General features: G+C 33.1%; 2 protein-coding genes and 1 non-coding gene across 3 annotated transcripts; all 3 read right to left on the minus strand.

Annotated features, from left to right (window-relative positions):
- Nucleotides 1–1,873: 1,873 nt before the first annotated feature.
- LOC121223993 (small nucleolar RNA R71) lies at nucleotides 1,874–1,979 on the minus strand. The gene has a single exon (XR_005921456.1). It is a non-coding gene; the product is annotated as a small nucleolar RNA R71 (small nucleolar RNA).
- Nucleotides 1,980–3,667: 1,688 nt separating this feature from the next.
- On the minus strand, nucleotides 3,668–7,750 carry LOC107913303 (ruvB-like 2). Its single transcript, XM_041104011.1, has 4 exons — nucleotides 7,298–7,750; nucleotides 6,947–7,210; nucleotides 5,335–6,864; nucleotides 3,668–4,541 (listed from the first exon to the last, which is right to left on the minus strand). Exons 3-4 carry the CDS (start codon nucleotides 6,081–6,083, stop codon nucleotides 3,893–3,895), a joined length of 1,398 nt encoding a protein of 465 aa, XP_040959945.1. The 5' UTR covers nucleotides 6,084–6,864; nucleotides 6,947–7,210; nucleotides 7,298–7,750; the 3' UTR covers nucleotides 3,668–3,892.
- Nucleotides 6,728–7,436, minus strand: LOC107913304 (uncharacterized). Its single transcript, XM_041104263.1, has 3 exons — nucleotides 7,298–7,436; nucleotides 6,947–7,210; nucleotides 6,728–6,864 (listed from the first exon to the last, which is right to left on the minus strand). The coding sequence occupies exons 1-3, from the start codon at nucleotides 7,434–7,436 to the stop codon at nucleotides 6,728–6,730; spliced, it is 540 nt and encodes a 179-aa protein (XP_040960197.1).
- Nucleotides 7,751–27,407: the final 19,657 nt, after the last annotated feature.

A 27,407-nucleotide genomic window follows, 5' to 3' on the forward strand; every position in this document is an offset into this window, starting at 1 on the left:
GGTGTTACGACATAGCCTGAGGATGCCACTACACCACCCTGAAAATATCCTGAATATGAGCATACTGTCTTCGATGTCACGACGACATCACCTCTGTATAGGGAATAATTATGAGCTAGGAGCATTTTGGTCTGCACAATCAAATATTAAACACGAGAACGAAAGCTAACTTAGGGTTAAGGACGACGACCACTCTAATTCTATAAATAAGCTCATTTAACACATGTTATGGACAACTTTTGATATTGTATAATTTCCTTCATAGTTTTTTTTTAGTTTTTCCTTTTCTTAGGCTTTTAGGTTATTTTCAGTTTGTTCTTTGCTATTATGGAAGAAATTATATTTGTGAACTTGGTCAAACTTTGTGAAGATTCGGCATTCTATTCAATACAAATAAGGTTTCTTCCAAACTTTATATTCTTGAATTATTATGCATGTCTATTATATATATCAAGTTTATACTATTTATGAGATCCATGAGGAACTAATCCTCCTATGGGGGATTAGCAAGTGGAGGTATGATTAATTAACTATTTTGTAGGGTTCTCTTAAAGGATTAGTTGTTTGGGAAAGAAAGAACTTAAACTCTAAGCTTGGTGACCTAAGGAAGTCATTAAGGTGGGAATTAACCAAAATTGGTATGGTCTATCCGTGAACACCTTAATCCCGAACTAGTTTGGACTATGAGGTCGAGAAATAAGTAGTTTTGTTGACTTGTTATTCTAGTGGATGATCGAAAGATCCTGCAATGGTATAAACTAGTTGATTGAATAAGAAGCCCGAAGCGACAATTGGTTATGATTATCGAAGCGAGCTAATCACCCATGCTCAGATTTGATAAATTCTGCTATTTGATTTATCATTATTTATTTATTTCTTTTCTTTTCACTATTATTATTAAAAATCTCAAAAATCTTTATTTATGTAATATAATCTATCTAAAGTATTAATTAGATCTATTTGTACTTAGGTTAAAGTTAACTTAGTGCTCGCCTCCCTTAGGTACAATCCTCAGAGTACTCGTTATTTCACTGTAACTATATTACAACCTGACCCATATACTTGCGGATATCGCTTAATTGATATATTTTGTGTAGGATTGTTATTCTGAACGTGGTACGTCTGGAGGCGATCAAGTTGTTGGCACCGTTTTCGGGGAGGCAACGCCACTAATTTGATTTTAATTTTGGCATTTTAATAGAATAATTAGGAAATTTTTAGATTATAGTTACAATTTTATTTTCTTATTTTTACTAACTTCTTTATTATCTTTCGGTTTAGTGTATGACTCATAGTAAGGGAACACCAATAGAGCCAGCCACAGATCTAAAAAAATAATTCTTAGAAATCGTCGACAACAACAGCAGCTGTAAGTGCAGAACCCACCACCTGTTGTGGGCAACTTACCTCGTGAGAATCTACTACTCGACGAGGTTAACAATAATAACTTAGAAGATCTACCACCACCACCACAACTACTTACAAACAATACTATGGCGCGTAACGAAAAACTCTAAAGGAGTATGCGCTACCGAATCTAGATATGGTTCAAGGGAGTATAATAAGGCCACCCATCATAACTAGTAACTTTGAAATCAAGCCTGCTATGATCCAGATGAGCCAAAATAATTTGTAATTTTGAGGAACAATGAGGAAGACCCGAGTCAGCATTTAAAACAGTTCCTCCAGCTTTGTGACACTTTTAAATATAACGGGGTCACCAACGATGCTATTTGTCTTCAGTTTTTCCCCTTTTCATTAATAGATAATGTTTTTTCTTAGTTAGATTCACAGGCACTAGGGTCTATCATGACATAGGATGAACTTATCAGAAAGTTCCTATAGAAATTCTTCCCTATTAGCAAGATAGTCCAGCTAAGAAGGGAGATTGTCATGTTCAAATAGTTAGAGGGAGAGAGTTTTCACAAAGCTTGGGAGTGTTTTAAGACACTGATTCAAAAATGTCCACATCATGGGATACCCAAGTGGTTACAACTGCAAATATTCTACAATGGGTTGGATGTACACGCGAGGTCAGGATTGGATGGAGCCGCATGGGGAGCCTTAATAAACCAAACGTACGAGGTTGCATGTGAATTAATAGAAAATATGGCGATGAACTCCTGCCAATGGCCAATTGAACGACATACATATAGCCAAAGACCCTCTACGGTAAAGGTTGTCCAGAAGGATGACAAATATCAGCAGTTAGTAAACAGACTCAACCGCATAGAGCCCATGAATAGTGCACCATCTATATATGGAGAGGACAAACCGCTCTTCCATTATATCAATAATCCAACTAAGGACGTGAATTACATAGGGAATATGGGTGGAAACGCTTATTCAAATACCTATAACCCCGGATGGAAAGACCACTTAAATCTGAGATGTGGCAAAAATCAATGAGGCAATACTTCAAATCAAGTTAAAAATGTTAATTATCAACTTCCTTATTTGCAGAAACCTCAAGAAAGGATCAACCCAAATGATCATACTATACGTGGTCAACGCTTGGATCGAATAGAGGGGAAAATGCAGTCATTGAGGACAGATGTGAAGCAAGTGCAGTCTGAATGCACTAACTCGACAAAAATATTGCTAATAAAATATTCGTATTTGTTATTAAATCATTTGTACAAACTATAGCAATTGATATATTATTCAATTTTTTCTTAATAATTAATAAATTGACCATAGTAGTTCATATAATTAATATAAATATAATATATTAGATTATATAAATGTATTATCTATTAAATTTTATATATATAACATAAAGTTATTATATAAATAATTAAATTTACTATCTAAAACAAAAACTAATATATTTTTTTTTCTTTCTACTTTATTGCTTGATGGAAACATAATAGTTTAAATATGAAGTAATTTTTTTATCTAATAAATAAAAATTAATTTAATAAAAACTTGTTTTTATTTATTTTTTTATAAAATCATTTACTAAAAATATTTTAATGGAATATAAGTTCTTATTTACAAGTGTGATAATTTTTATTAGAAAATTTATTAAATCAAATATTTTAATAAAATTAAAATTTTTATTTATAAATCAATAAATCTCGTAAATAATAATAAAATAATATTTAAAATAATAAATACGGTAGTATAATGAAAAATAAAAATTATATTAATAAGTTTAAAAACTTTCTAAACTCGTGCTTATATATATATTATCCTTATAGTTATTTTAGTTTAACGAGTAGCTAATTAAATAATACGTCATATCTCAATCAAATTTTGTTACATCAGCTTAATATTATTTTGATTACAAAATAGACCATTTTTATGTGCGAGGATACATCATTGGCTATCTCGACCAACGATGTCCTTGTAACTGTCAAAAATTCGATATGAACGGCTAGAGTTTTAGTTTATATTCAATTGATCCCTACAGTGAAACATTTGTTTTCCAAGCTGACTGCTACTCAGTTTTTTCCTTTTCTTGGCTTGTATTGCTCATGTGTTTTCTTTTATTATGCTTGCATACAATTCATTTAGGGCTTGTGTCTGCCATGAATACAAGTATTTGAGACGTGCAAGAAAACCCATAACTTGACACGCTTAACTTTCAGAGCAATAAATATCCTGCAAGCTTTCTTTACCACAGGCAATGATATTAATCTTTGAAGGACCAATGGATAATCTGTTGAAAACAGAACTTCAGCTGTGTCATCATTCTAAAATTCATCAGGACTTCAATTTTTGATGACCACATACAAGTTTGTTTTGGCACGTAAATCCACGGGATTAAGACTCAGTATCGCATACAAATCACAAAACAAATTCACTGTGTAACAGTTAATTTGCCAAATAATAGTTCCAGTAACGCCATGGGATAACGAAAAGTCTTCAACCAGACCTGAAGGAGCTATCAATCGTGCATGGAATCGGCATCCCCACCATCAATGATTGATGCTTCATTGAACATGTATTCTTTTTGGTACTCCATCAAGTACTGCGTTGATCTCCTTACATCCAGAAATAGACTGTAAACACGAGTGATGTCCTGCACTTCCACAACCATCCCCTTCCGCTTCTGGCAATTCAATGCAGAAGCTGTGATCAGATGGATAGCATATCTCAAGGAGGTCTCGTGCCCAATTTTGGTCAACAGTTGTTTTGCATCTTCAGACATCTCTACATCTTCCTCTTGGCACCTGATGTCTAGAATCTTACGAATTTCATCCTCGGAATAAGGTTGAGTAGTGATGATTAGTAGTCTATCAAGAAGATCAATTGGAATTCCATGAGGGGATTTGTAATTTGTGCCACGGATTGAAGTTATGCCTCTGTTTGTAGCAACTACTAATATCGGGGCCATCTCATTCTCAAGAGCACGGTTCAGGAAAGAAAAGCACTCGATGTCAAGCATGTGCACCTCATCGATAAAGAGAACACCAGGCACGATTTCAGCCTTCCCTTCCTCCCTCCACTCTGCCACCTTCGTGTCAATTTGTTCTCTCACCTCAGCACGGATTTCACCAGTATCCCCAGTGAAAAGAGCAAGAAATCCCTGTGTTCTGAACTCAAACATAATGAAACATGAGATGATGACTAAAAATAGATTATTTTCTATTGTGAAACAACGTAAAACTTCTCTAAGTCTATTATCCTATAAGGCAGACTAGGAAAGATACTGCCTATAGAAAAGTTGCACCGTATATGCATACATTGAACTTACAGTAATGTTTTCTAGGGATAAATTTTATGCTAGGGAGATAAATTTCATCAAGTTATGATGTTCATACCAGACATATACCATGCACAAATTCTTCCCTAATAATCACAAACCAATGGTATCATCACATTTGATTGAACAACATGACAAAAGATATGTAGAGATGGTCTAAAGGAACGCCACATATGTTGATCCCTAAGACATACACGTTGGAAGAAGCTACCCGCAACCATAGCAAAGAATCATCTACTTATAAGCTAATTGAGTTTAACCTTCTTCATCCCTACTCAGAGCTCTTAACATGCAGCATCCAAATTCTGAATAGAATCATCACTAGATAGCTTGAAACATGTAAATCAGATCCACCTAATTGGTTAATTCTTCCAAAATGTTACAGATTTCTCCAACCAGGCATAGTTTTTGTTAATCTATTTATGTTTTACTGCAGAAGCAAAACAGCTGATAACAGCTCTACGCTAATTTCAGAACAATAACAGATAAACAATGGAAGAACCACTTCGCACTCTAGTTACAGAAAAAGTTAAAAAGACTCGAGAAATCATATTAAACACGGCAACAAAGCTGCAAATCTGGAAAAGGGTACACTTTTTTGCCAAAGATAAGCTCGAATTTACCTGCTGTTAATGACATCGATCTCATGAAGCGTAACACAATGGACGACTTCTTTTCTTTTCTGCAGCTCTCCGTCTGGACATTGCACGAACTTTGTTTGCGGACCCATAGCATCGTAATCCCTCGACCTTGAAAATGACCTTCCAAGCTTCGTTATTTTCCCTGAAGCTTTATCAATAGCTATCACATCTCCACTCTGCACTTTCTCTTTCCCTAATGCCTCGATCATCTTCGCCCCTAAATCGTAAACGGTCTCCATGTCCGTCGTTTTAAGCGTTAATTTTCCAGTTTTTGAAGCCGCCCCAGAAACTGCCGGCCGGTCAATCTGGATTTCAACGACTTCGCCTTCGATTATTTCAGTTTCTTCCTTGATTCTTACCCCGATGGACTTTCGAAACGCTTGCATTAAAGCTTCGGTTTTCGACATCTCAAGGGAGAAGATTTCGCTGCCAGAGAGCATAGAGAAAGGGGTTTCAAGGCCAAGGGATTTCGCCATGCCCATGGCGATGGCGGTTTTTCCGGTTCCGGGTTGGCCCGCTAATAAGATAGCACGGCCAGCAATTTTACCGTCTTTGATCATTTGGAGGATGACACCGGCGGCTTTACGAGCTTCTGCTTGGCCCACCATCCCTTCCGAGACGTCACGGGGCTCCAGAGAGGAGTCGAGGCCTAGGCCCCGTATGTGGGAATGAGCCCCAATGCGTTCGATTCGGGTCAGGTCTCGGCTCTCCGAGAGTTTCAGCTCCGCCATTGGATGATTGAGGGAGGGAAAGGCAGGGTTTAGGGTTTTGTGAGAAACTGAAAATTGAAATGGAAGAGAATGATGAAGTAAGCTATTGATAAAGCCTGTGTTCTGAACGCTTGTTTTCAGTTTTGGGTCTAGGGTAAAGTTCTAATTTTTGAATTGTTTTAGAGAGTGATGAAGAAAGCTTTTAATAAAACCTGTGTTCCGAAGGCTTGTTTTCAGTTTTGGGTCTAGGGTAAAGTTCTAATTTTTGGATTTTTTTAGAGTTTGGGCCTTCGGCTCCATTTGCTCCTTGAGCCCAACATTAGCTATGCAAATCGTGAACAGTTCAGTCCCCATGACATTGCTTAGTGATGATCTGCTAGAGCATTTGAGGAGTCTTGTTTCTATCAGCTCTTTTCCCCATTTTACTAATAAAGCAAAGCAAAGATAATACATTAGGCTCCAAAATGAATCTATTGCATTTGCAGGCATGGTTGTTTTCTAGATTCTTGACCAATGAATCTCTATTTCATTGGTATTTTCAAGTTCATGAATCTATTATTCTTCAACTACATCGGAGTTCTGGCTGGTGGAACTACCCGAGTCTTCACAACAAGAACCCATGTTAAAGGACTTAAATTATTAATCTTGATGGCAATTCTCTTTGACTAGATTACTTGGTGCTCTTTGTCTTGACCAGAATTTTCACCTTCAGTGGATTTCAGCCCCTCCTTAGCCAACCTTTTAGCTATCCTCCTCTGTTTCAGCTTCTTCTTGGTACTACAATCACCTTCCTGCTGATCGCCTGAACAAACACCCCAAATCAATGCATTTATTTTAGTCTCCCATCTGGTTAAAGAAGAAGAAAGACCAAGTTAAAATCTTACCAGGTTTGTCACTTGAAGCAACTTGTTCCTGTCGAGCATTTTCTCGAACACCTTCAGGCTCACATTGCAATGAACCCACTCCATCTTTTTTAGATGACGGTAACAAAGGCCCAATTATCTTCCCAAGACGAAAAGCATCTTCTTTGAGCTTTTTCTTTCGAAGTCTTTTCCTTTGAGCTCTACTTAGCTTCTGAGTCTCAGATTGACTTCCGTCATCTTCGTCGGCAGTCTTTGGGGAACTACTCTTGTCCTCCTCAAAATCATCTGCCACCCAAATTTGATTACATTTTCTACAATTACATCAAACAACTAGAATCTATATTATTTGATGTTAAATAATTTTTTAATCACCTGGGTTTCCAAGCCCGAAGTCGACGGCCCTCTGTGATGTGATCAGCTGTTTCTTTTCCTCTTCCTCCTCAGATTCCGGTGGAGAGAGTGTTCTAAGAACAGCCTCATGGAATCTTTTTCGTTTCTCTTCACGTCTCATTAAACTTGGACAATTGGTGAATATTCTCTTCAAGTCTCGTTGAAGACCACTACTTTTGCAGTATTGTGGGATTGTTTTAGAAATATTTTCTACCAGGAATAATTAACAAATTTCAATCGAGGAGATTATGTAGTCAGGAAGTGCATACCATTTGATAATAAATAATTAATCCATATATTTTTATTCGGGTGCAACAAGTACCTCAGTTTGAATTCATGTCAAACGAATATCAAATTATGTGCTTTAATTTATCTTAGGCTGTCTTTAGCGATACTTAAAAAAAAAGGACTTTCGAAAGAAAATTTATACTAAACAAGCAATTTTTGATTGAAAAGGAGTGACTTTTCAAAAGCATTTTCACTCTAAAGTTAAAATTTTTAGTTTCTTTTTTAACCAAAAGCACTTTTAAAAATATTATTATTTTTTTATCCATCCATCTTTCTTCTCCCATTTTTCATTCACTTTAAATTACAAATATTAATGTAAAATTTTTAATATTTATATTTAGTATATAAATATTACCTCTTTTTTAAATTTTAATCCAAATACATGTAATATTTTAATTTATTAGGTTTATGTTTTCTATGTTATGTTAATATCTAATATGGGTTATATATTCAAATTACATTTCTTATAATAATAGAAATGTGTTAATATCTAATTACAAATATTTAATGGTTTTATTTAAATATTTAAAACATAGTTTTATATTTTAATTAAATTTTATAAATAATTAATATTAATTGCTTAAAATATTTAAAATTTATATTTCATATATTAAAATATTAACAAGTTATAATAATATTTTTTATATTCTTGCTAAAAGATCATAATATTAACTAATTTGAACATTATTTAAATGCATATTTGTTACTTTATAATATCATATCTAAAATGGATATTTTATTTCTCAAAAGCACTTTTTGATAACAATACTAAACACTTAAGTCTTATGATATTTTAGCAAGAATATAAAAAATAATTTAGGCTTACAACGGGAGTTAGTATCGCATTGACTAGTGTATGATTTTTTTAACTGAAATTTGTGTGTATTTATAATCTATTTCAGTGTATTATTTTCAGATTTATTAATATTTTTGAAAAGTATTTAATATATGTATATAAAAATATTTATAAATATCTAATAGATGATATTAAATAAATTACAAGTATAAAATATTAATGCACAATTGATGTATAAATTACAAATATAAAATATTTGTATTTTTTAATATCATTCATGCACTAGTGTTATGGGCCGTGGATCAATGTTCGTGACCAATGCGCACGGAACGTCCCATGGAAGTCAACAGATGAAATGGGCTCATTCGACCCACTGAAATTGACCTGATTCGTGGAATGGAAATAGAAGCCTATCTACTTAAATCCTGGTTGAACTAAAACGCTCTAGTAAATTGTATTTTACTAAGATAATTATTGTAAAATCCTAAAAGATAAACACGTATAGAATTTAAATATCTTAAGACTCTCTTATTGTAGATGAGAACTAATCTTAGCCGCTGATGTAAATCGATCTATACTGTTGATTCTGGGGAAGTTCAACTATAAATAGATGCCTCCTCTTCTTTTGTAATCACATTTCATAGTTGAATATGTCTGAAAGCATTTACCCAAACATTTGGTGGGCAATAATTTCCTTTGACTTTTCTGTTATTTATTGCTCTTTCAGTTCGAGTTGCCTTCGTTATACTTCAGTGCCTTAGAGAAATTCTGCGAGAATTCTCACTTTTGCGAGAGTTATGCTGATTTAGACATATTTGAAGCGAAGAAATCGCCTAAGACTGCACGAATTGTGAGACGAAATTTGTGTGTATTTATAATCTATTTCAGTGTATTATTTTCAGATTTATTAATATTTTTGAAAAGTATTTAATATATGTATATAAAAATATTTATAAATATCTAATAGATGATATTAAATAAATTACAAGTATAAAATATTAATGCACAATTGATGTATAAATTACAAATATAAAATATTTGTATTTTTTAATATCATTCATGCACTAGTGTTATGGGCCGTGGATCAATGTTCGTGACCAATGCGCACGGAACGTCCCATGGAAGTCAACAGATGAAATGGGCTCATTCGACCCACTGAAATTGACCTGATTCGTGGAATGGAAATAGAAGCCTATCTACTTAAATCCTGGTTGAACTAAAACGCTCTAGTAAATTGTATTTTACTAAGATAATTATTGTAAAATCCTAAAAGATAAACACGTATAGAATTTAAATATCTTAAGACTCTCTTATTGTAGATGAGAACTAATCTTAGCCGCTGATGTAAATCGATCTATACTGTTAATTCTGGGGAAGTTCAACTATAAATAGATGCCTCCTCTTCTTTTGTAATCACATTTCATAGTTGAATATGTCTGAAAGCATTTACCCAAACATTTGGTGGGCAATAATTTCCTTTGACTTTTCTGTTATTTATTGCTCTTTCGGTTCGAGTTGCCTTCGTTATACTTCAGTGCCTTAGAGAAATTCTGCGAGAATTCTCACTTTTGCGAGAGTTATGCTGATTTAGGCATATTTGAAGCGAAGAAATCGCCTAAGACTGCACGAATTGTGAGACGAAAGTTCTAATCTCAAGAAAGTAACTGATGCGTAATATTTCAACCAGTGTGATCGATACTTACTAAAATTTTAATCGGTACAAAAAAATTTTATTACTCGAACAATATACAGTGAATAAAATAACTGTAACCATTACAGAACCACTACAATGGTTAGATCTCTTTTTTTCTCATAAAAAGAAAAAGAAATCAATGGATTAAAATGGTGAAATCGACCTTGGAGTTTGATAAAACTATTGTGGTCGGTTTCATCCGGAATATACATAATTAATAATAAAAAAAGTTTGTTTTAATCAAAATTTTGTTATGTTTTCATCAGTTAATATTGAATTGTTTGTACGTGTATATGTTGGTATAAGATTTTTTTATTTTAAATACTTTTTTGTCTTAACTATATATATTATAATTATATTAAAAAAATAAAATATTTATTAAATTAAATTATTTAACTTAATTAATCATTTTAAAATATGTAGCTAAGGGATATTTGTAGATAAATTGATATATAATTTATTTAAAAATAAAAAATTGGACTATAAATACACACATACGTATAAAACAATATTTTAAAACTGGTAAATAAAAAAGCACACACCATCACATACTAGATGTACCAATACCAGAAATAAAAATGATACTTTGGTTGATAATTTTGAAAGTACGTTTGGTTGTAAGTTGTGATACAAGATATGACCTCAAGCTTTGGTATAAATACATTTACAACAATACAACAAAGGAGTAAAACCAGAAAGAACACAAGTAAATTAGTAATGCAGTTTGGTACACCAAGTACTTATCACCTCTATAGGGTCTTGCCTACATAACAAAATCCATTACTAAACTTATGGTACAAATAATGATTTAAACCTAATCAACCTAAACCCTCAAATCATTATGGCATCACCTTAGTACATTTAGTACTATGAACTCTCTCCAAACAACTTCTCCTACTATAGACTATTAAGTAATCATTTAGAGATGAATAAACAATAAACACTAAAATTTCTTATTATGAGCATGTAAGTTCTCTCTAAGTAAATTCTCCTTTTTTTTAAAAAAAAAAAGTCTCTTTAAATAGGCTTTGAAATAGGCTACTTAAATCTTATAACCTGGAATAAAATTCAAAAGCATTATGTTGATATTTAACTCCAAGGCTTTTCAAATACATTACTTTTAAGTCTTTATATTATCTCTAACGTCTATCTTCAATTTCAAGACTCGTGATTGGACAAGGATTCTTTGAAAGCTTGTTGTCGAGGTAAGGATAAGAACTCTTCAAGAATCATACTTGAAATAGAACTCTTACATCTTGGAGTCTTCTAAGTGTATTTTGTTAAGTCAATAGATATCCAATGTATATCCCGCGTTTTTGTTGCTTATAATATAAATATAAGGATAATGTTAAATAAAACTAATTCTTAAATGAGTTGTGGTTTGTCATGGGGAACAACTTGTACCACAAGTTATTGTGTTCTAACAATAATCCCATTCTGACATTTTTAACAAAACCCTTGCAACAAAAACAATCACTCTCCATACATTTAAATAAAATAAAATGAAATGTAATGAAACATAAATCACATATTAAAAGAACTTCAAACTTTAGAGTATATGAAATTCAAACCATAAGGCAACAAAGAAAGTCTTCCTTTGAATAACGATTTCCTTCATCTCCCTTTTTTCTTTTTTTTTTGCAAAAAAATTCAAAGTAATTGTGGTATCAAGTGCCAATTGATCTTAAGGTTCCATAGTTTCTTCAGCCTATAATGAATGAACAAATGCATCTAAATAAATGAAACTACCCACTTTATCACTTTGCTTCAATTAAAATAGCAATCATTAAATCAATCCATCAAATAGAGTAATAAACAATAGCATCATACAGAGTTTTAACCATTATCAAGTCAGATGCCAAGAATATTATATCTAGGACTCAATATGTAATTATATAAGCCACAAAAAAGCCATAAAATAACACAAAATATTCTCCCTTTACTTAATGAAAGTTTCTTGTAAAACTTGCTACACAAGTTGTTAAACCAACTATTCCAACACAGTTTGCAACAAGTCATGAAGAACTACATTAGTACTCCCTTTTTCTCCATTCTCCCTTTTCATTATGCATCAAATTCGTTAATAGTAGATAAGGCAGGGTGCTACATGATCTACAACCTTGCAAACAAGAGTTGTGACATGTAGAACATAAAGGATATTTTCCATGAAACCTTGATGGAGTATTTAAGATGGATGAAATGTCTTCAATTTGATTAATATGTGTTACAACTTCATGCTTACTCAAGCATCAAGCGTTTTTTTAATCTTCAAGAGTGATATGTGATTGATCTTTTCTCACTCACTCTTTTTTGTGAGTTTTTCAACTTGTGCTTTGTTTTGTTGGAACACCTCGTTCAACATTTGAATACTACTCCTAACTTAAATCATTGAGGAACTTATAACATAGAGGTTTAATGCAACATACAACACCATAATAATGGCATATAAGTTTGCTTTTCTTTTTGTGTCATACTTGTTGCTATTGAGATACTATTATTTGAAATGTAACATGTGATAGAAGATTCCTAGTATTTCTCCATCTTTTATCCTTAATAATTTTGTAGTAATGAGGCATAATATGCTCAACCTTTCAACAATAGTAACAAGTACACTTTTAAATTTTAGTTGTCTTATAAGAACCAACAACATTTTTTTTGTCTTTAACAAAAATAGTGGGGGAAGATATTTTTCACCATTATTAACATAACCTAGGCCTTTTATGTCCAATTGTTGTTCTTACAATAGTTGAGATTTCACCAAGTTTCTCACTTCTAGAATTCTTCAAGATGACTTGAGCATCTATAAACTTATTTTGAACAACATTCAATTTTAACTTTGCGTTTTTCAATTTTCCTTTATGACGATAATAATGGCATCCTTCTCTTTGAAAGCCTCATGTAGCTTCGCATTAGTCTTCTAAAGACCAACAATTATAGCATCTTTTTCTTTGATAGTCTCAATGAGCTTTAGATTGATCTCTCTTCTATTATTATCTACTCGTGGAAGGATTTGTTTACAACACATATCATATTCCATTTCTCTAGCATAACTTTATGTCTCATACAAATCAAGAGAGTCATCATTACTATCATTAGCTGCATATGAAGTTGTAGCTATTGTTGTACCCATACTAGAAAGCACATTGTGTGATTAGGTAGTAAAAAAACATAAAAATGAATCTCTTTTCTTTTTTTTTTCATTTCTTTTCCACACCATTCATTTCCTTCCTCTTCTATTCTTTTTCTCCTTTCCCATCTCCCCGTTCTCCCCAATTCCTCTCATGCTTTTGTTTTCCATTGCTTATGAAAAATAGTTTTGGAGTCATAAGTAACACTAAATAAGTAACATTTAGGGTCAAAGTGCTTTTGAAACACACTTTCTAAGCCAAACAGAAAAGCATTTTATTTGAGCTTTTGGCTTTTGCTAAAATCACTTTTGGCCAAATTGATTCTTTTACCCTCATTTAACACAACCAATAGTAACTTTAAATTCCCATCACTAGCCTACAATTAAATTTCCTTCTTCCTTCATAAGTATAGGGATTTTATAATTCTAAAGCCAAAAATAAAGTAGCAGTGGAAGAGGACTTTTGCATTTTCATTTTCTTTGAATAGATTTAGCTCTATATTTGTGAAGTAGTATTGGAAGAAGAATTTTCCTTCTGCAAAGATACATATTTTGTGCTTGTTCCTTCGAAGTATGTTTTTTTTTCTCTCTCTCTCTCTTTTTTTTTTACATTTAAAGGGTGAAAAAGGGTTGATGTTTGGTCTCCATCTTCTTCTTCTTCTTCATACTTTACTGTCCATATTTTTCTTCTTTAGTTAAAACATTTATAATTTCTTTTTGGGTATTTTAAGAATTTCAAGTTAGTATAATGTATATATTATCTATCCACAGTTTATCATTTGTTATATAATGATGTTGCGATTGTCTAATGTTTATTTTAGTTTGAGTATTTTGGTCTCATCTTTGTTTATTTGCTTTAGTTTTGAGTTGTGCTATGTTGTCTTGCTTGTGAGTTATCGGTTTGGATCTTTTATGTAGAATTTTTTTTCTAATTAGTCGATTGGTTCGAGGTGGGATGAGTCCATTGTTTGTCACTTCCACCTTGTTTTGACTTTGGTGTATCTATGACTTATTGATGGTTTTAATGGAAGTTTTACTTTTCAATATATATTATTTAAAAAAACCAACATATTTCATTAATTTACCCTGTGAAATGACAATACACAATTTTATTTAAAAACACGTAAGTCTAAATATACAGATCTTATGGAATATGAAAATAATGACAAGGTATATTAGAATATTACTAACTTAGAAAGTGTGCATGATGAAAAAGTGATGATGATAGTGAATTAAACAATTTAACTAGTTATGAAAAGAGATTAACGAAGAATACCCTAACTTGTAATTAATGAATTCACTTTAAATTGCAAGCACTAATACTTTTTATTGTAATATTTTTATTGGGTAAACAATTATTTCCCCTTCTAAAATTTAATTCAAATATATAGCATACTTGAATTTGTAATGTTTTTGTATGTAATTTTAATAGTTAATATGGTTTATATATTCAAATTATATTTTATAAACAATTCATACTAATTATTTAAAAATATTTAAACTTTGTATTTTATATATAGAAATATTAATAATGAGTTATAATAAATTATATTTATATTTTATTATAATTTAAATTGATATATTTCATATGTCTTGACAAATTCTAATATCATTTAAATATATATTATTTTCTTTATAATATAATATATAAAATGTATATTTTATTATTTTAAAAAGTATATTTTGACAACAATACTAAAATTAAAATCTTAAATCAAACTTTTTAAAAACATTTTCACTCCACTTTTTAAGTTTTCAAAAACCCTAAATCCTAAACAATTAATGGAAAGCACATATTTTTATAGATTTATAGATATAATTATATATAAACTTGTAAGAAAAAGTATTTGTGCATATCTGACAACATACTTTTTTTTTCCCTTTATGGAATGCAGCATTTTCACACTTTAATCCGGATGTTGGGCACAAAAAGAGTTTTTTAGATAAATAACCCAAAAAAATTAAAAAAAATTATGAAAATGGCCCTAGTACTAGATTATTTAGAAAAATGATCTAATTTCTACAATAATAATGGGTGCATCCACAAAAAGTAGTCCAATCATTGTTTCATGATTACAAAAATGGTAAGATGAAAAAAATTATTTTTTTTGGTGTCGCCACTTTCCAAGACTGCACTCATATAAATTTTTATATTTTGACATGTATTTTCATAATTAAATAAAAAATATTTTTTTTTATTGCCGCCTCCTTTAATGGAGGCACCAAATTGGATTAAAAAATTGTTTTCTGGTGTCGCCTTCTTCCATGGAGTGACCAATATCTGTAAAAAAAATTCTCTCTGATGACAACATGACATGTGACCGCATTAGTATTATTTTTGGAATTTTTTGGTCCCGCCACTTCATTTGGTGTCACCAAAAATGATAAAAAAAAATTCCCCTAGTCCTTACTAAAGATGTGGCAACACCAGTATATTTTTTTGATTTTTTTCCCACCACTTCATTATATAAAGTCACCAAAACGAATAAAAAAATTATTTTCCTGGTCCCTACACTAGATGTGGCGGCACCAGGTAAATTTTTTTTAATGTTTAAGTGCCGCTTGTAAATGTGGCGGCACCAAAATCAGTATGTTATATAAGCACCCATTCTGGGCACAATTCATTATATGTGTTTATTGCTAATTGTTAAAGAGAGAAGAAAAAAAGGCAGTATTTTTTTTAGTTGGAGTGTATAGCATAAAAATTGTATAAAAAATGAATAATCAAATTATCGTTTATGTTCATTTTGATGGAGTCATTTTAGAAAGAGCGGTTGGTTGTGTATTTGAATCTCGTTAGAAGGTTGGAATGAGGTTCGATAAAAATGTAGGCGTACAAGAAATGAAATAAAGGATTGGTACCACAATAGCTAACATTGTGGGAGGAAAATGTCCAGACTATTCTATAGATTTCCAATTTCCTTCAATCCGTTGAAATTTCAACAAATGGAAATTGTAGACGAAGAAGACTTGGGCATAATGATGGGAATTTATTACTCAAATAGGGAGACAATAACACTGTACCAATTCCATTATTTGTCGTGTTAGTCGACCTCGAGCCCGTTGAAAATGTCGGTCCATTATGTAAACAACACAGGTTTGACTTTGATCTCAATGCTAGATGGACAAAAAAATAGTGTTATGCAATAGGGGTTAAAAATACACAATACAGGTTGACAACGTATAAGAACTCAATTTCGACCAGTCGTTTAGAGATACATCCCGAGGTGAGGGGCACCGATGCAAACAATAAAGAAGGGTCCGACAATAATGTTCATTCTCACCATGATGGCGAAGAATATAGCGACCCCGATCAAGATGAAGTCTCGAATAATATCGACGATGAAGGCGTAGAGGACGGTGAAAATTTACAATGCATTTCAGTTGGACACTCGAGTCGTGGGATTATTTTAGGAAATGACCTTGGGGCAGACATGTTAAGTGTTGACCCCGATGCAGCACATACACTTGAGTTCCCCTAGTATGAAGATATACTATCTTCTCACCAGTTGATGGCATCTTCAGAAACGAAAAATTTGTTCGTAGGGCAGCAATTCCCGAATAAGCAGGATTGCTTACATACATCAAGCGGTACAACATGAAGGTGTCAGTACACTACAAAGTCATCAAGTTTACACTGACATTATATGCTGGACAATGTTGGAAGTTTAGGGAAGGTTGCCAATGGCGGATTCGAGCTGCATTAGGGCAAATGACTCAATAATGGTGCATTTAGAAACTTGAAGAGCCTCATACATGCACGTTCGCACATATGACGAAGACCATTGCAAAATAGATGCGAAAATAATCTGCAACTGCATCATGCCGATGATGAAAGGCATGCCCACCATACAAATGTCGATCATCATTGCTGAAATGTAAGCCCGATTCCAATAGTAGATGTTGTACAGCAAAGCATGGTGGATGAAATAGATGGAAATGAAGCAGTTGCATGGTGATTGGGATACGTCGTACAACGAATTCAATGATGGATAGTCGCGATACAACAGTACGTGCCAAGTATAGTCGTGGAGTTGTAGACACGACCTTATTATAACCTTGACAACCAACATTAACCTGGGAAAAGAGTTTTACACCAAATGTTCTGGATATTCGATCCATGCGTTCGGGCCTTTGCACACTGCAAGCCGCTTCTGTAAGTTGACAGTACCTGATTATATGGGAAATATATTTAGATACTCTTTATTACGGCTGCACAAGATGGGAAACAGAATATCTTACAGATTGTGTTTGCGATCGTGGAAAATGAGGACATGAAATCATGGGAATTTTTCTTAACGAACTTGCGGAGTCATGTTGTCAGAGAAGACAACATTTGTATTATTTCTGACAGATCGAAGGGGATGATTGCTGCGATTCAATGATCTAGGGTTCCGTGGATATTCGTCTATTGCATCTGCCACATCACGGTTAATTTCCACCAGGAGTTCAAGAATATGGACTAACGCAAAGATTTGGTGAAACTAGGTAAATTTTTGAATCACAATATTATTTAAATATCTTGAATACATTTGGGGTATATAATGAAAACGTAACATGTCATATCTTAATACATATGTAGGGTACGAGCTAGAACCACACCGTTTCAGGGAAATGATGACAAGGCTTGAGGCTGATATGCACGATAAAACAAGCAAACACATTCTCCAAGTAGATATGGCACCTTATTCTTTAAGTACCATTGTTGGTACTCAATAAAGGGGCTGAAGTCAAACAAACACATTTCCAATCAAGGCCTACACTGTAACTTGGCATTCCACAATGTGATAAATTTTTGATGCTCGACTGCCCAATTCTTTGACTCCTTCCTCCTTTTATTGATACCATGGATAACGTCGAAGATGACAGGGTTGTCCAGAACATGTTGTTCGCATCCGAATTTCCTAATAACTCAGTCATTGTTATACCACTCAATGGTCGAGAAATTCAGCACCAGAGCGTTGATACATCACATGGCTGAATGTGCATGAGCCTACAATGGAATAACAACGACAACGCCTGGCGTGGAATACGGCATCCACACAAACTGTAAATATTTAACATAGTTATAAAAACTTTAAAAAATGATGTAATCAATTAAAAATCATGATATAGTTTTTATTAACATTTTTTATAAAAAATTCACCTCCTCCCCGGAATAAGCCTCGATCATTTGACAATACACCCCAAGCTGTGCAGACCTCCCTATAGCGAGGCACGTAGACCATCTACCAACAAATGAAAATTGTTAACAAATAAATTAATGCAAAAAAATTGAACTGTTGATTGGGTTATTCTTTATATTTACTTACCTATTTACAATTGGCCACACTAGTGGTTGATGGCTCACTAATGCCAAAAAGGACATCCTATACAACACCCATAATTGCAATAGTATTAGACAACTACCTATTCCTTGTGTATCGTGCTTTGTAGCCCGACATAGCTCACGATACAATGTTGCCAATATTGTTGACCCCCAATTATACTCCCAGGCGGTGCGTAAATTTGAAAATAGGGGCAAGTACATAATGTGAACTCTACTATTGTTCGCGTTTGGCATCAATACCCCCTATTAGCTGCATAATAAATGCTCGAGCAGCGCACATAAGCTCTAACTCTAAGGGACTACTTGATACATTTTCGAAATTTTGTTTTAACTAGCAAAATTTCAAATTGGTAAATTTATTCTCCCCACAACCCGACCATCAACCAAGCAAACGGTCACACAAAACCGCATTTTCGGCCACCTTACTGAAACAGGTGACCGCATAACCATCCATCGGTAGCCCGGGTTGTAGTGCGACGTCCTCGAGCGTGATGGTGCACTCCCCACACAGTAAATGGAATGTGTGGGTCTTTGGCCGCCACCTCTCAGCCAATTGGGATATTAAGTCCAGACGCAACTCAAACATATCGATTAAACTAGTTGATCCAACTCCATCCATTTCCAAGTATGACATTATACAATCGTCAGGATGATAGCTCGGTCCATGGCTACGTGCCCTCAAAACGCAATACTCATGCTATCAATTTAAAAAAAATATTGATCAACTAAAAAATAATTCCACAAATTTAGCATTTCAACTGTTCAGTAAGACAAAATTAATTTTTTTACCTTCTTATTGATCTTTCGTGCCGCGTGATCGTCTGATCTGATAAGTGTACTCATACCTTAAATATGAAAAACTGATATAACTTATGTATAAACCCAAATGTGCCCAGGCCCAATCTAACACCCATTTTACATTATAACACCCAGGCCCAAGCCAACAAACAAGACCCAAACCCTAAACCCAGCATTCGGCCCCCCCAGCAGCAGGTAGCGCCGCAGCCTCCTCGCCTCCAGCAAGTGCCCAAGCGCCGCACGTCTCGGGGCCGACCTCTCCACGCGTGCCGTTTGCTCCACGAATGCCTGCAAAAACGGACTCAAGGAGTCCAAAGGAGAAAAAATAGCAAGCAATAGCATTTTTTTTTGCTTATTTTCTTTTTCTTTTTCAGGCTATAAAAAGCCATTTTTAATTTGTAAAAGGGGGACTCAGTGTAGAGGAGACTGAAAAACATATAGAGAAAAATCAGAAAGAGCAAATCGATTATTCGTGTTTTAAAGAGGTGATCATTCGATTTTTTTTTTAGATTTTTTCCCCTTTCTTTTTTCCGATTTGGTTTTTTTATATATATTGCAATAAATAAAAATAAAGGAAAGAAACTTACCTTTGGAGCCCATCGTGTCGCATCTCCGGTCGGCGAAAACGCGGCGGAGACTAGTTGCGGCAGCGGTGCAAAGAGGGGTAAAAAGAAAACCCTAGAAGAGGGTTCTTAAATATTTTTTTTCTTTTCTTTCTGCTGTAATTTTTTTTAACAAAAATTGTTTTAAATAACAAAAGTGAAACGGTGCCGTTTTAGCCAGATACGACCCGCGCGGTGACTCGACCCGGAGGGGAGGATCCGCGGGCTCTGACGTCAGAGGGGAAATTTGCGCGATCAGTCCTCCCTCTTTTGCGCCATGTTTTTATTAAGCCAATTTTTTGTTTTTTTTTTAAATTTAACCCAAATGCTTCTGTTTCTGTTCATTTTAGCCAGTGTCAATGCACAGCATTTTGGGAGAGCGGATTATTGCTAAATTTGGTCCCCCATGTCATTCGCTTGTTGCATTTTTCATCCCCATTTTACTTTTAATACCATTCGTGCCCTCTAATTTTATACCAATTACAATATGATCCTTTTGTTTTTTTAAATCCCTTCATCTTTTTTATCATTATTTTATTATTGTTACTCATTCTTACTGTCTGTTTATACTTATATTATTATTATAATATATATATGTATATTTACTTTACGCTCTTAATTTTAACACGAAACTTTCTTTTTATAAACATTTACATTTTTTGCAAAACATTTTTTTGGTATTATAATTTCGTTTTTGTAAAATACACACATACACGCATGCTTCATTTTTATATATTATTTTATTTTTCATAATTTTTACATATACATGTATATACAAGCATTTATATTTTCTACATGCTCTATATTTAATGATCCATACACCCGCATATTTTTGTAATAAACACGAATATATTTTAAACTTTTGTGATGATGTACATGTATGTATTCTGTATTATTTTTATCTGCACAATTTTTTTTCTTTTTTCTTTTGTTATAAACTCGTATACATTTTATAGTACATATGTATTTCATAATATTTATTTTTTTTATCTATTTTATAATCCACATATACATATTTTCATGTTTTACCAATACATGCATACTCATACATTTTTTCTGTAAATATATACACATACGTATTTTTATACTTTTATTTTATTTTCAACACGTATTTTTATTTTTATTTGATGTAGTTCATTCCTTCTCTTTACATGTATACTTGTTTATGTGTGTTAGATATATGTGTACACATATTTGCAAATTTGCTTATTGTACTAGTATATGTATTTGTAAATATTTATTCATATATGCTTTAAATTAGAGTATCTGTTTCATAATGATACATTGAGGTTTTCTACATACTTTTTAGAAATTATATTTTTTTGGTTTTATCAAAGCCTTAAAATCAATTTTTCTCAATTCATAAGTTTTTGTGAATAAAAGCAATATTCAAGGTTTTGGGATTTTCGAGGAAAATTGAGCCTTAACGTATTGGGTTCTGATTTTCTTTGTTGATTCCAAATAACCGAGAATATTCTTTATTTTAAATACAGGAGCACCAAAAAAATCATTTTTGGGGACTTAATTTGTTGTGCCCTAACGTATTGGGTGTGGCATGTTACTTTCTCAAAATGAAGATTTTCACATAAATAAAAGAGATATTCAAAGTTCAGGGATTATGAGGAATTGTACCCTAACGTAATGGGACTCGATTTCTTTACATGACTTGAACAATTGATTATCCTTTTTCAAATTTCATCATTTGAGTTGATTTTAAAATCTTTTCAACCTTCGACACAAAGACATTAAATGACCAATTTGGTACCGATTTTAGGCGTTACGAGGGTGCTAACCCTTCCTCGTGCGTAACTGACTCCCGAACTCGTTTTCTCAAAATTCATAGACCAAAATTATTTTTAAGGTGAGCCGATCACACCTTAATAAAGGGTCGGTGGCGACTCCAGTTTTATTTTTAAAGTCGACAACTAAATTTTTTTTGCTTTCAAAAAGTGGTTTCGACAGCTTAAATACGAAATAATAAATTAATAAATTAATATAACATATCAATTATATTAATAAACACAATTCCCTAAACATTAAATAAACTCAAATAACCAATTATAAAAAATATGCTCATACCTTAAATACAAAAAATCGATATAACTTAAATACGAAATAATAAATAAATATAACATGTCAATTATATTAATAAATACAATTCCCAAAACATTAAATAAACTCAAATAACCAATTATAAAAAAATATGCTTATATCTTAAAAACGAAAAATCAATATAACTTAAATACAAAATAATAAATAAATTAATATAACATATGAATTATATTAATAAACACAACTCCCCAAACATTAAATAAACTCAAATAACCAATAATAAAAAATATGTTCATACCTTAAATACAAAAAATATTGTGGAATATAACATTCTTCAAAAACATTAATAAAAAAAATTAATCAAACCAAAATACTAACTTAAAGCTAATAAAACACAACAACAAAAAAACAACATTTCAAGTAAATACGAAAAACTAATATAAGATACCACAAAAACATTAATAAAACAAATTAATCATACTTTCAATACAAACCTAAAACTAAAAAAACACAACAAAAAAATATCCTTCCCCTTAAATACGAAAAAAATGATATAAGATACAACAATAACATTAATAAAACAAACTAATCATACATTTAATACAAATTTAAATATAATAAAACATATAAAAAATCATTCTTTTAAATATAAAAAACTATTATAAAATATCATACAAACAATAATAAACAGACAAATCATACTTTTAATATAAACTTAAACTTAATAAAATACACAAATCATGAGCAACTTCTTTAAGCCTTTTTTTCAAAGCTAGTTCTTATCTTACAACTGACACTTCTCCATCCTTATATAGAGGAGGAGGATTGAGATAAGCAGATAAGGAGGAATCTGCTTTTACACCACTCATTAAAGTAAATAACATGACTCAGCATATTTTACAAAAGTAAAGAGACACAATAATTTTAAGCAGATAAGAAGGAATCTGCTTTTACACTATTAATACGTCTGTATCTGTGTCATAATCTGTATCAATATCAGAGGTAATATTTAGCTCTTCTATTTTCTGTCTTTTCTTTTCACGGGCTTTGTAACATCTAAGTTCCAGCCTTTCAATCCTTCTTTCCAGGTCATCTGGTGGTATCACATCATCATTATTACATCTGGGAAGTAGTGGGGCTTTTGAAACACTTGGTCCCTGTATATCCTTCCAGATATGTGTGTCTTGAATTATCTGGCTACAATGCATGGGATAATCTTGAGACCATTCTTTTGGATCTGGTATGTTGGACCGATACTTATTCAGGGCTTCTTTCAACTGGTTTTGATAAGGTGTCGGTGGATTCCTTTGAACATCCCATGGTGCTTGTGACTTTCCCGAAGGCCATATTTCTGAAGGAATGATCTTATTGATCTGACACAAATATTTTTGTAACTTTTTGATATCAAAAGGATTCTCATAAACCTCTTCAAAATATGTTTTATGGATCCAGGAGCTAGGAAGGGAGGCTAATTGTGTTGCAGGTACATTCTGCATGAAGTATTGAAGTTTATAAAAGATGATTACTATCCACTAGACACGGGTATTTTTGAGAAATTCAAACATGAGCATATCTACCCAATATTCTAAAGGATAAAACCATCTTAAAAATGTGGCTAAGTTTTTCATCTCAGGAGCTTCTTCATTGCGAATTGCCATTGTTAGGAAGTGTTGGAGATCAGGCATAAAAAACTCAATCCCTATATGAAAGAGATGAGTTAAATACCAGAACATCCATTTTAATTCTTCAGGAAATTCACCAAACTGGAACTTGATTGGGTTTATAAATGGGTAATCAGGATGAAGGCCTAAAGGCTTAAGAAATAATCCTCCAAAATTCTTAAAGACATCTAACTGATAAGAAAGCATCATGTTCATGGCTTCTTTATGGAATTTTTTCTCTAGGATTAGGCTTAAGACTTTTGGAGGGTGATCTGGATGGGAATTTGGATTACAGGGAAGGGAAAAGGGTGAGGGTGTTTGTTGAGATTGTTTCTTTTTTCCTTTTGAGGAAGAAGAAGGTTGAAACATGAAAACTTCAATGGGTTTTAGAGTTTGGATTTGGGTTGAATTTTCAGGTAATCTGGTAAGGATATCTACAAGAACATTATCCTTGCCTTTAATGTGTACAACATCAAAGGAGAATCTAGAAAACCATTCTACCCATCTGAGAAGTTGAGAATGTGGAACTTCTTTCTGTTTGAATTTGAGCATTTTTGGAAAAGATGGCATATCCATTTCAACAAGAAAATGATATCCTGTTAAATGAAACTGGAATTTGGTGATTCCATATTTCACAGCAAGAATTTCCTTGAAGGTAGAGTGGTAATGGATTTCTGCATCTGTGAATCTTCCACTCTTATATCCGCAAAGTCGCCTTTTTCCATTTTTTCTTCAAAAAGTATTACTCCCCAGTATTTATCACTTGCATCAGTCTGCAAAATTCTTTTGTCATTGAACGGGATCTGTAGTGGTGGCAAGCATGCTGTTTTCTCCTTGATCTGTTGGACAGCTTTTGTTTGTTTGGACTTCCAGGGAGGTGGATCTTTTTCGAGCATCTTTCTCAAAGGATTTGTTAATTTGGCTATCTTGGGAACAAAATCCCTAAGATAATTAACTATCCCGAGAAATTATTGAACTTGTTTCTGGGTGAGGTTTTTGTCAGGGAATTTTTTCAGCTCTTCTGCAATGTTTGGACTTGGCTGATATCTTCCATCTTTGATGATCATTCCAAGAAACTCAATCTCCTACTTGTTGATCTGCATTTTCTTTTCAGAAAGCATTATTCCAAAATCAAGAATAATCTGCTTGAATTTATTGAGGAGAATAACATGATCTTGCTCATCAGGGCTGTAAAGAAGGATATCATCAATGTAGATCAAAGCTTGATCCATGATAGGCTGAAAGATTCTGATCATGGCCTTTTGAAACTTTGAAGGGGCCGTCTTGAGTCCAAAGGGCATTACAGTCCACTGGTAGTGTTTATTTAGATTACAAAAACCAGTTTTAGGCCTATATTCTGTTTCTATACCCAATTGCCAAAATCCTGCTTTGAGATCAAATTTTGAAAAGATTTGGGCTTTTGCAAGACTTGAGAATAGGCAATTTCTGTTGGGTAAAGGGAATTTATCATCTTGAAGAAAATGATTGAAAAGTTGGTAATTGATTACCAGTCTTAGCTTTCCACGAGCTTGCTCAGATCTCTTGTTGACATAGAATGCTTCGCATGCCCATTGTGAATCTGAGGCTTCTATCAATCCTTTTGTCTGCAATTGTTGACATTCTTGTTCAGCTAATTTGAGATGATCTGGATTCATCCCAATATGACTAGCTTTAGTAGGATTGATGTCTTCATTTTTCTTGAAAGGAAGTTTAATGAAGAATTCTGAATTTTTCCATAAAGGATGGTTGCATTTTTTCAGGAAATCTGAATAAGAGTTTGCACATACTTTTTGTTTCAGTTCTTCAACAACTTCTTAAATTTTGTCAGCATCAATTGAGAATAACCTGGGAATTGGTACATAAGGCTTGAACATTTGTTTATACCTTATACCATTTGGGAGGATTCTTAATTGTTTGGCTTTAAGATATAAATCAAAACCAACAATAAGATCTTTTCCAGGAAGTTTCGATCCCAGTATTGTAGTGGTAATGGAACAAGTGGGGAAAAACTGAATCTTGAAAGGCTTGGTTTTCAGGTTTGTTGTAAAAACCTTTCCTGATGCTGAGCTAAAATATCTGGTATGGGGCTCCCAGTATTCTTCTGGAAGAATTTCTGGATTCATGATAGATTCTGCAGCTCCAGTATCAATGAAGGCGATTACAGTAATAGGTTTACTGTATTTGCTCATATAGATGGAAACTGGAATGTGAGGAGCTGTAATTTCTATGGCAACAACTTGAGGAATGGTAGAGAGGGAGCAACAATCCCTTGATGGTTGTATCATCAATGATGAATCTGATAAAGAGAATTCTGAGTCTTCTGAATAGCTAGATGCAAAGCTTTGAATAGCACATATTGACTGATCATTTGGCTCATCATCAATAGAGAATAAGGACTCTATATCATCTTCATCAGTTATCTTGATTCCCGATCTCTGCTGGATTTGCTTGATCATCTTTTCTCCTTTTTTGTTTTTTGGACAGTCTTTCGCAAAGTGACCTTTTTTGTTGCAAATGTAACACCTCGTGGATTTTCCCTTCTTGGAAAATTTCTTCTTCTTTTTGAGGTATCTCCATCGGTACTTCTTTCTGGGGATCTTTTTTGAAAACTTTCCTTCCTTTCGGAAATGTTTCTTCTTCCTTGTAGGACGGTAACACGATTTGTCTTCCTTGCTGCATTTGATTTTGAGATGCGAGTCAGTACAGGCTTTGTCAATTCTTTTATCTCCATGAAGATAATCCTTGAAAACCTTTCTTCTGTTGCAAATGTCTTCGAGAACAATGAAGGTTTCTTGTTGAATTTCTCCCATGGTTAGATTAAGAATATTCTTGTTTTGCCTGTAGAGGTTCTGATTGATCGCAACTTGAATAGGGTCAGGAAGAGATGCAACAACTGCTTGCTTCAAGCTAGATTCTGATTCAAATGCATAAAAAATTTTCATCATAGCATAAAAATGCTTAGATAAATCTTTTTTCTGATAAGAGCAGCATTTTCTCTTGAAAAATTCTCTTCTTTTGAGTGTTAACAAATCTTCAGGATTACCAATAAAATAACTATGGATAATCCTTATAACTTGGGAAAAATCTGTTAACACCAGGAATTGTAATTGACCTGGCTGAGTGACTGAATTCCACCAATCTTTTAACATTCCTGTGAATCTTGAAACAAATTCAGACAGGATGTTATAATGGCTTTCTTCTGTAAGCTTTCTGGTATCAAGCCACGAATGAAATTCTTGTAATCTTTCTGGCCATTTGGAGATTGGAATGTCATCTAAGGTAAACACCAATTTGGATGTGGAGACATGTGGTGCTGTTCTTACATTTGATGGTTCTCCGACTTTAGTCATTTCTTCATCTGATATTTCTTCAACTTTCACACCAGGGGTAGCCATTACTTCTGGTAAGTCTGTTTGGCTTTCAGTAATTTCTTCTTCTGAAAGATTATTGGATTCTACATCAATAGAATCTGATTCTGCTGGATCTTCTGATTCCCCTAAAAAAGATACTGAATCTTCTTCTTCTGGGATATGTTCCCAATCTGGAACTGGGGTTGTTTCTGATTCATGTCGTTCAGCTACAGATATCTTTGGCAGTATCTTATGACTGTAATCCTTTAAAAACCCTGTTAAAGGATTAGAAGGATTTTGTTCGTTGATCATCAAAGATTTTGATATCTGCTTTGGTGGTGGAGATGTTGGTGGTGAAGAGAACTGGCTTTCTTCATCATCATCTTATTTTTGTAC

Source organism: Gossypium hirsutum, chromosome D11, assembly GCF_007990345.1.
Source record: "Gossypium hirsutum isolate 1008001.06 chromosome D11, Gossypium_hirsutum_v2.1, whole genome shotgun sequence".
Classification (NCBI taxonomy): domain Eukaryota; kingdom Viridiplantae; phylum Streptophyta; class Magnoliopsida; order Malvales; family Malvaceae; genus Gossypium; species Gossypium hirsutum.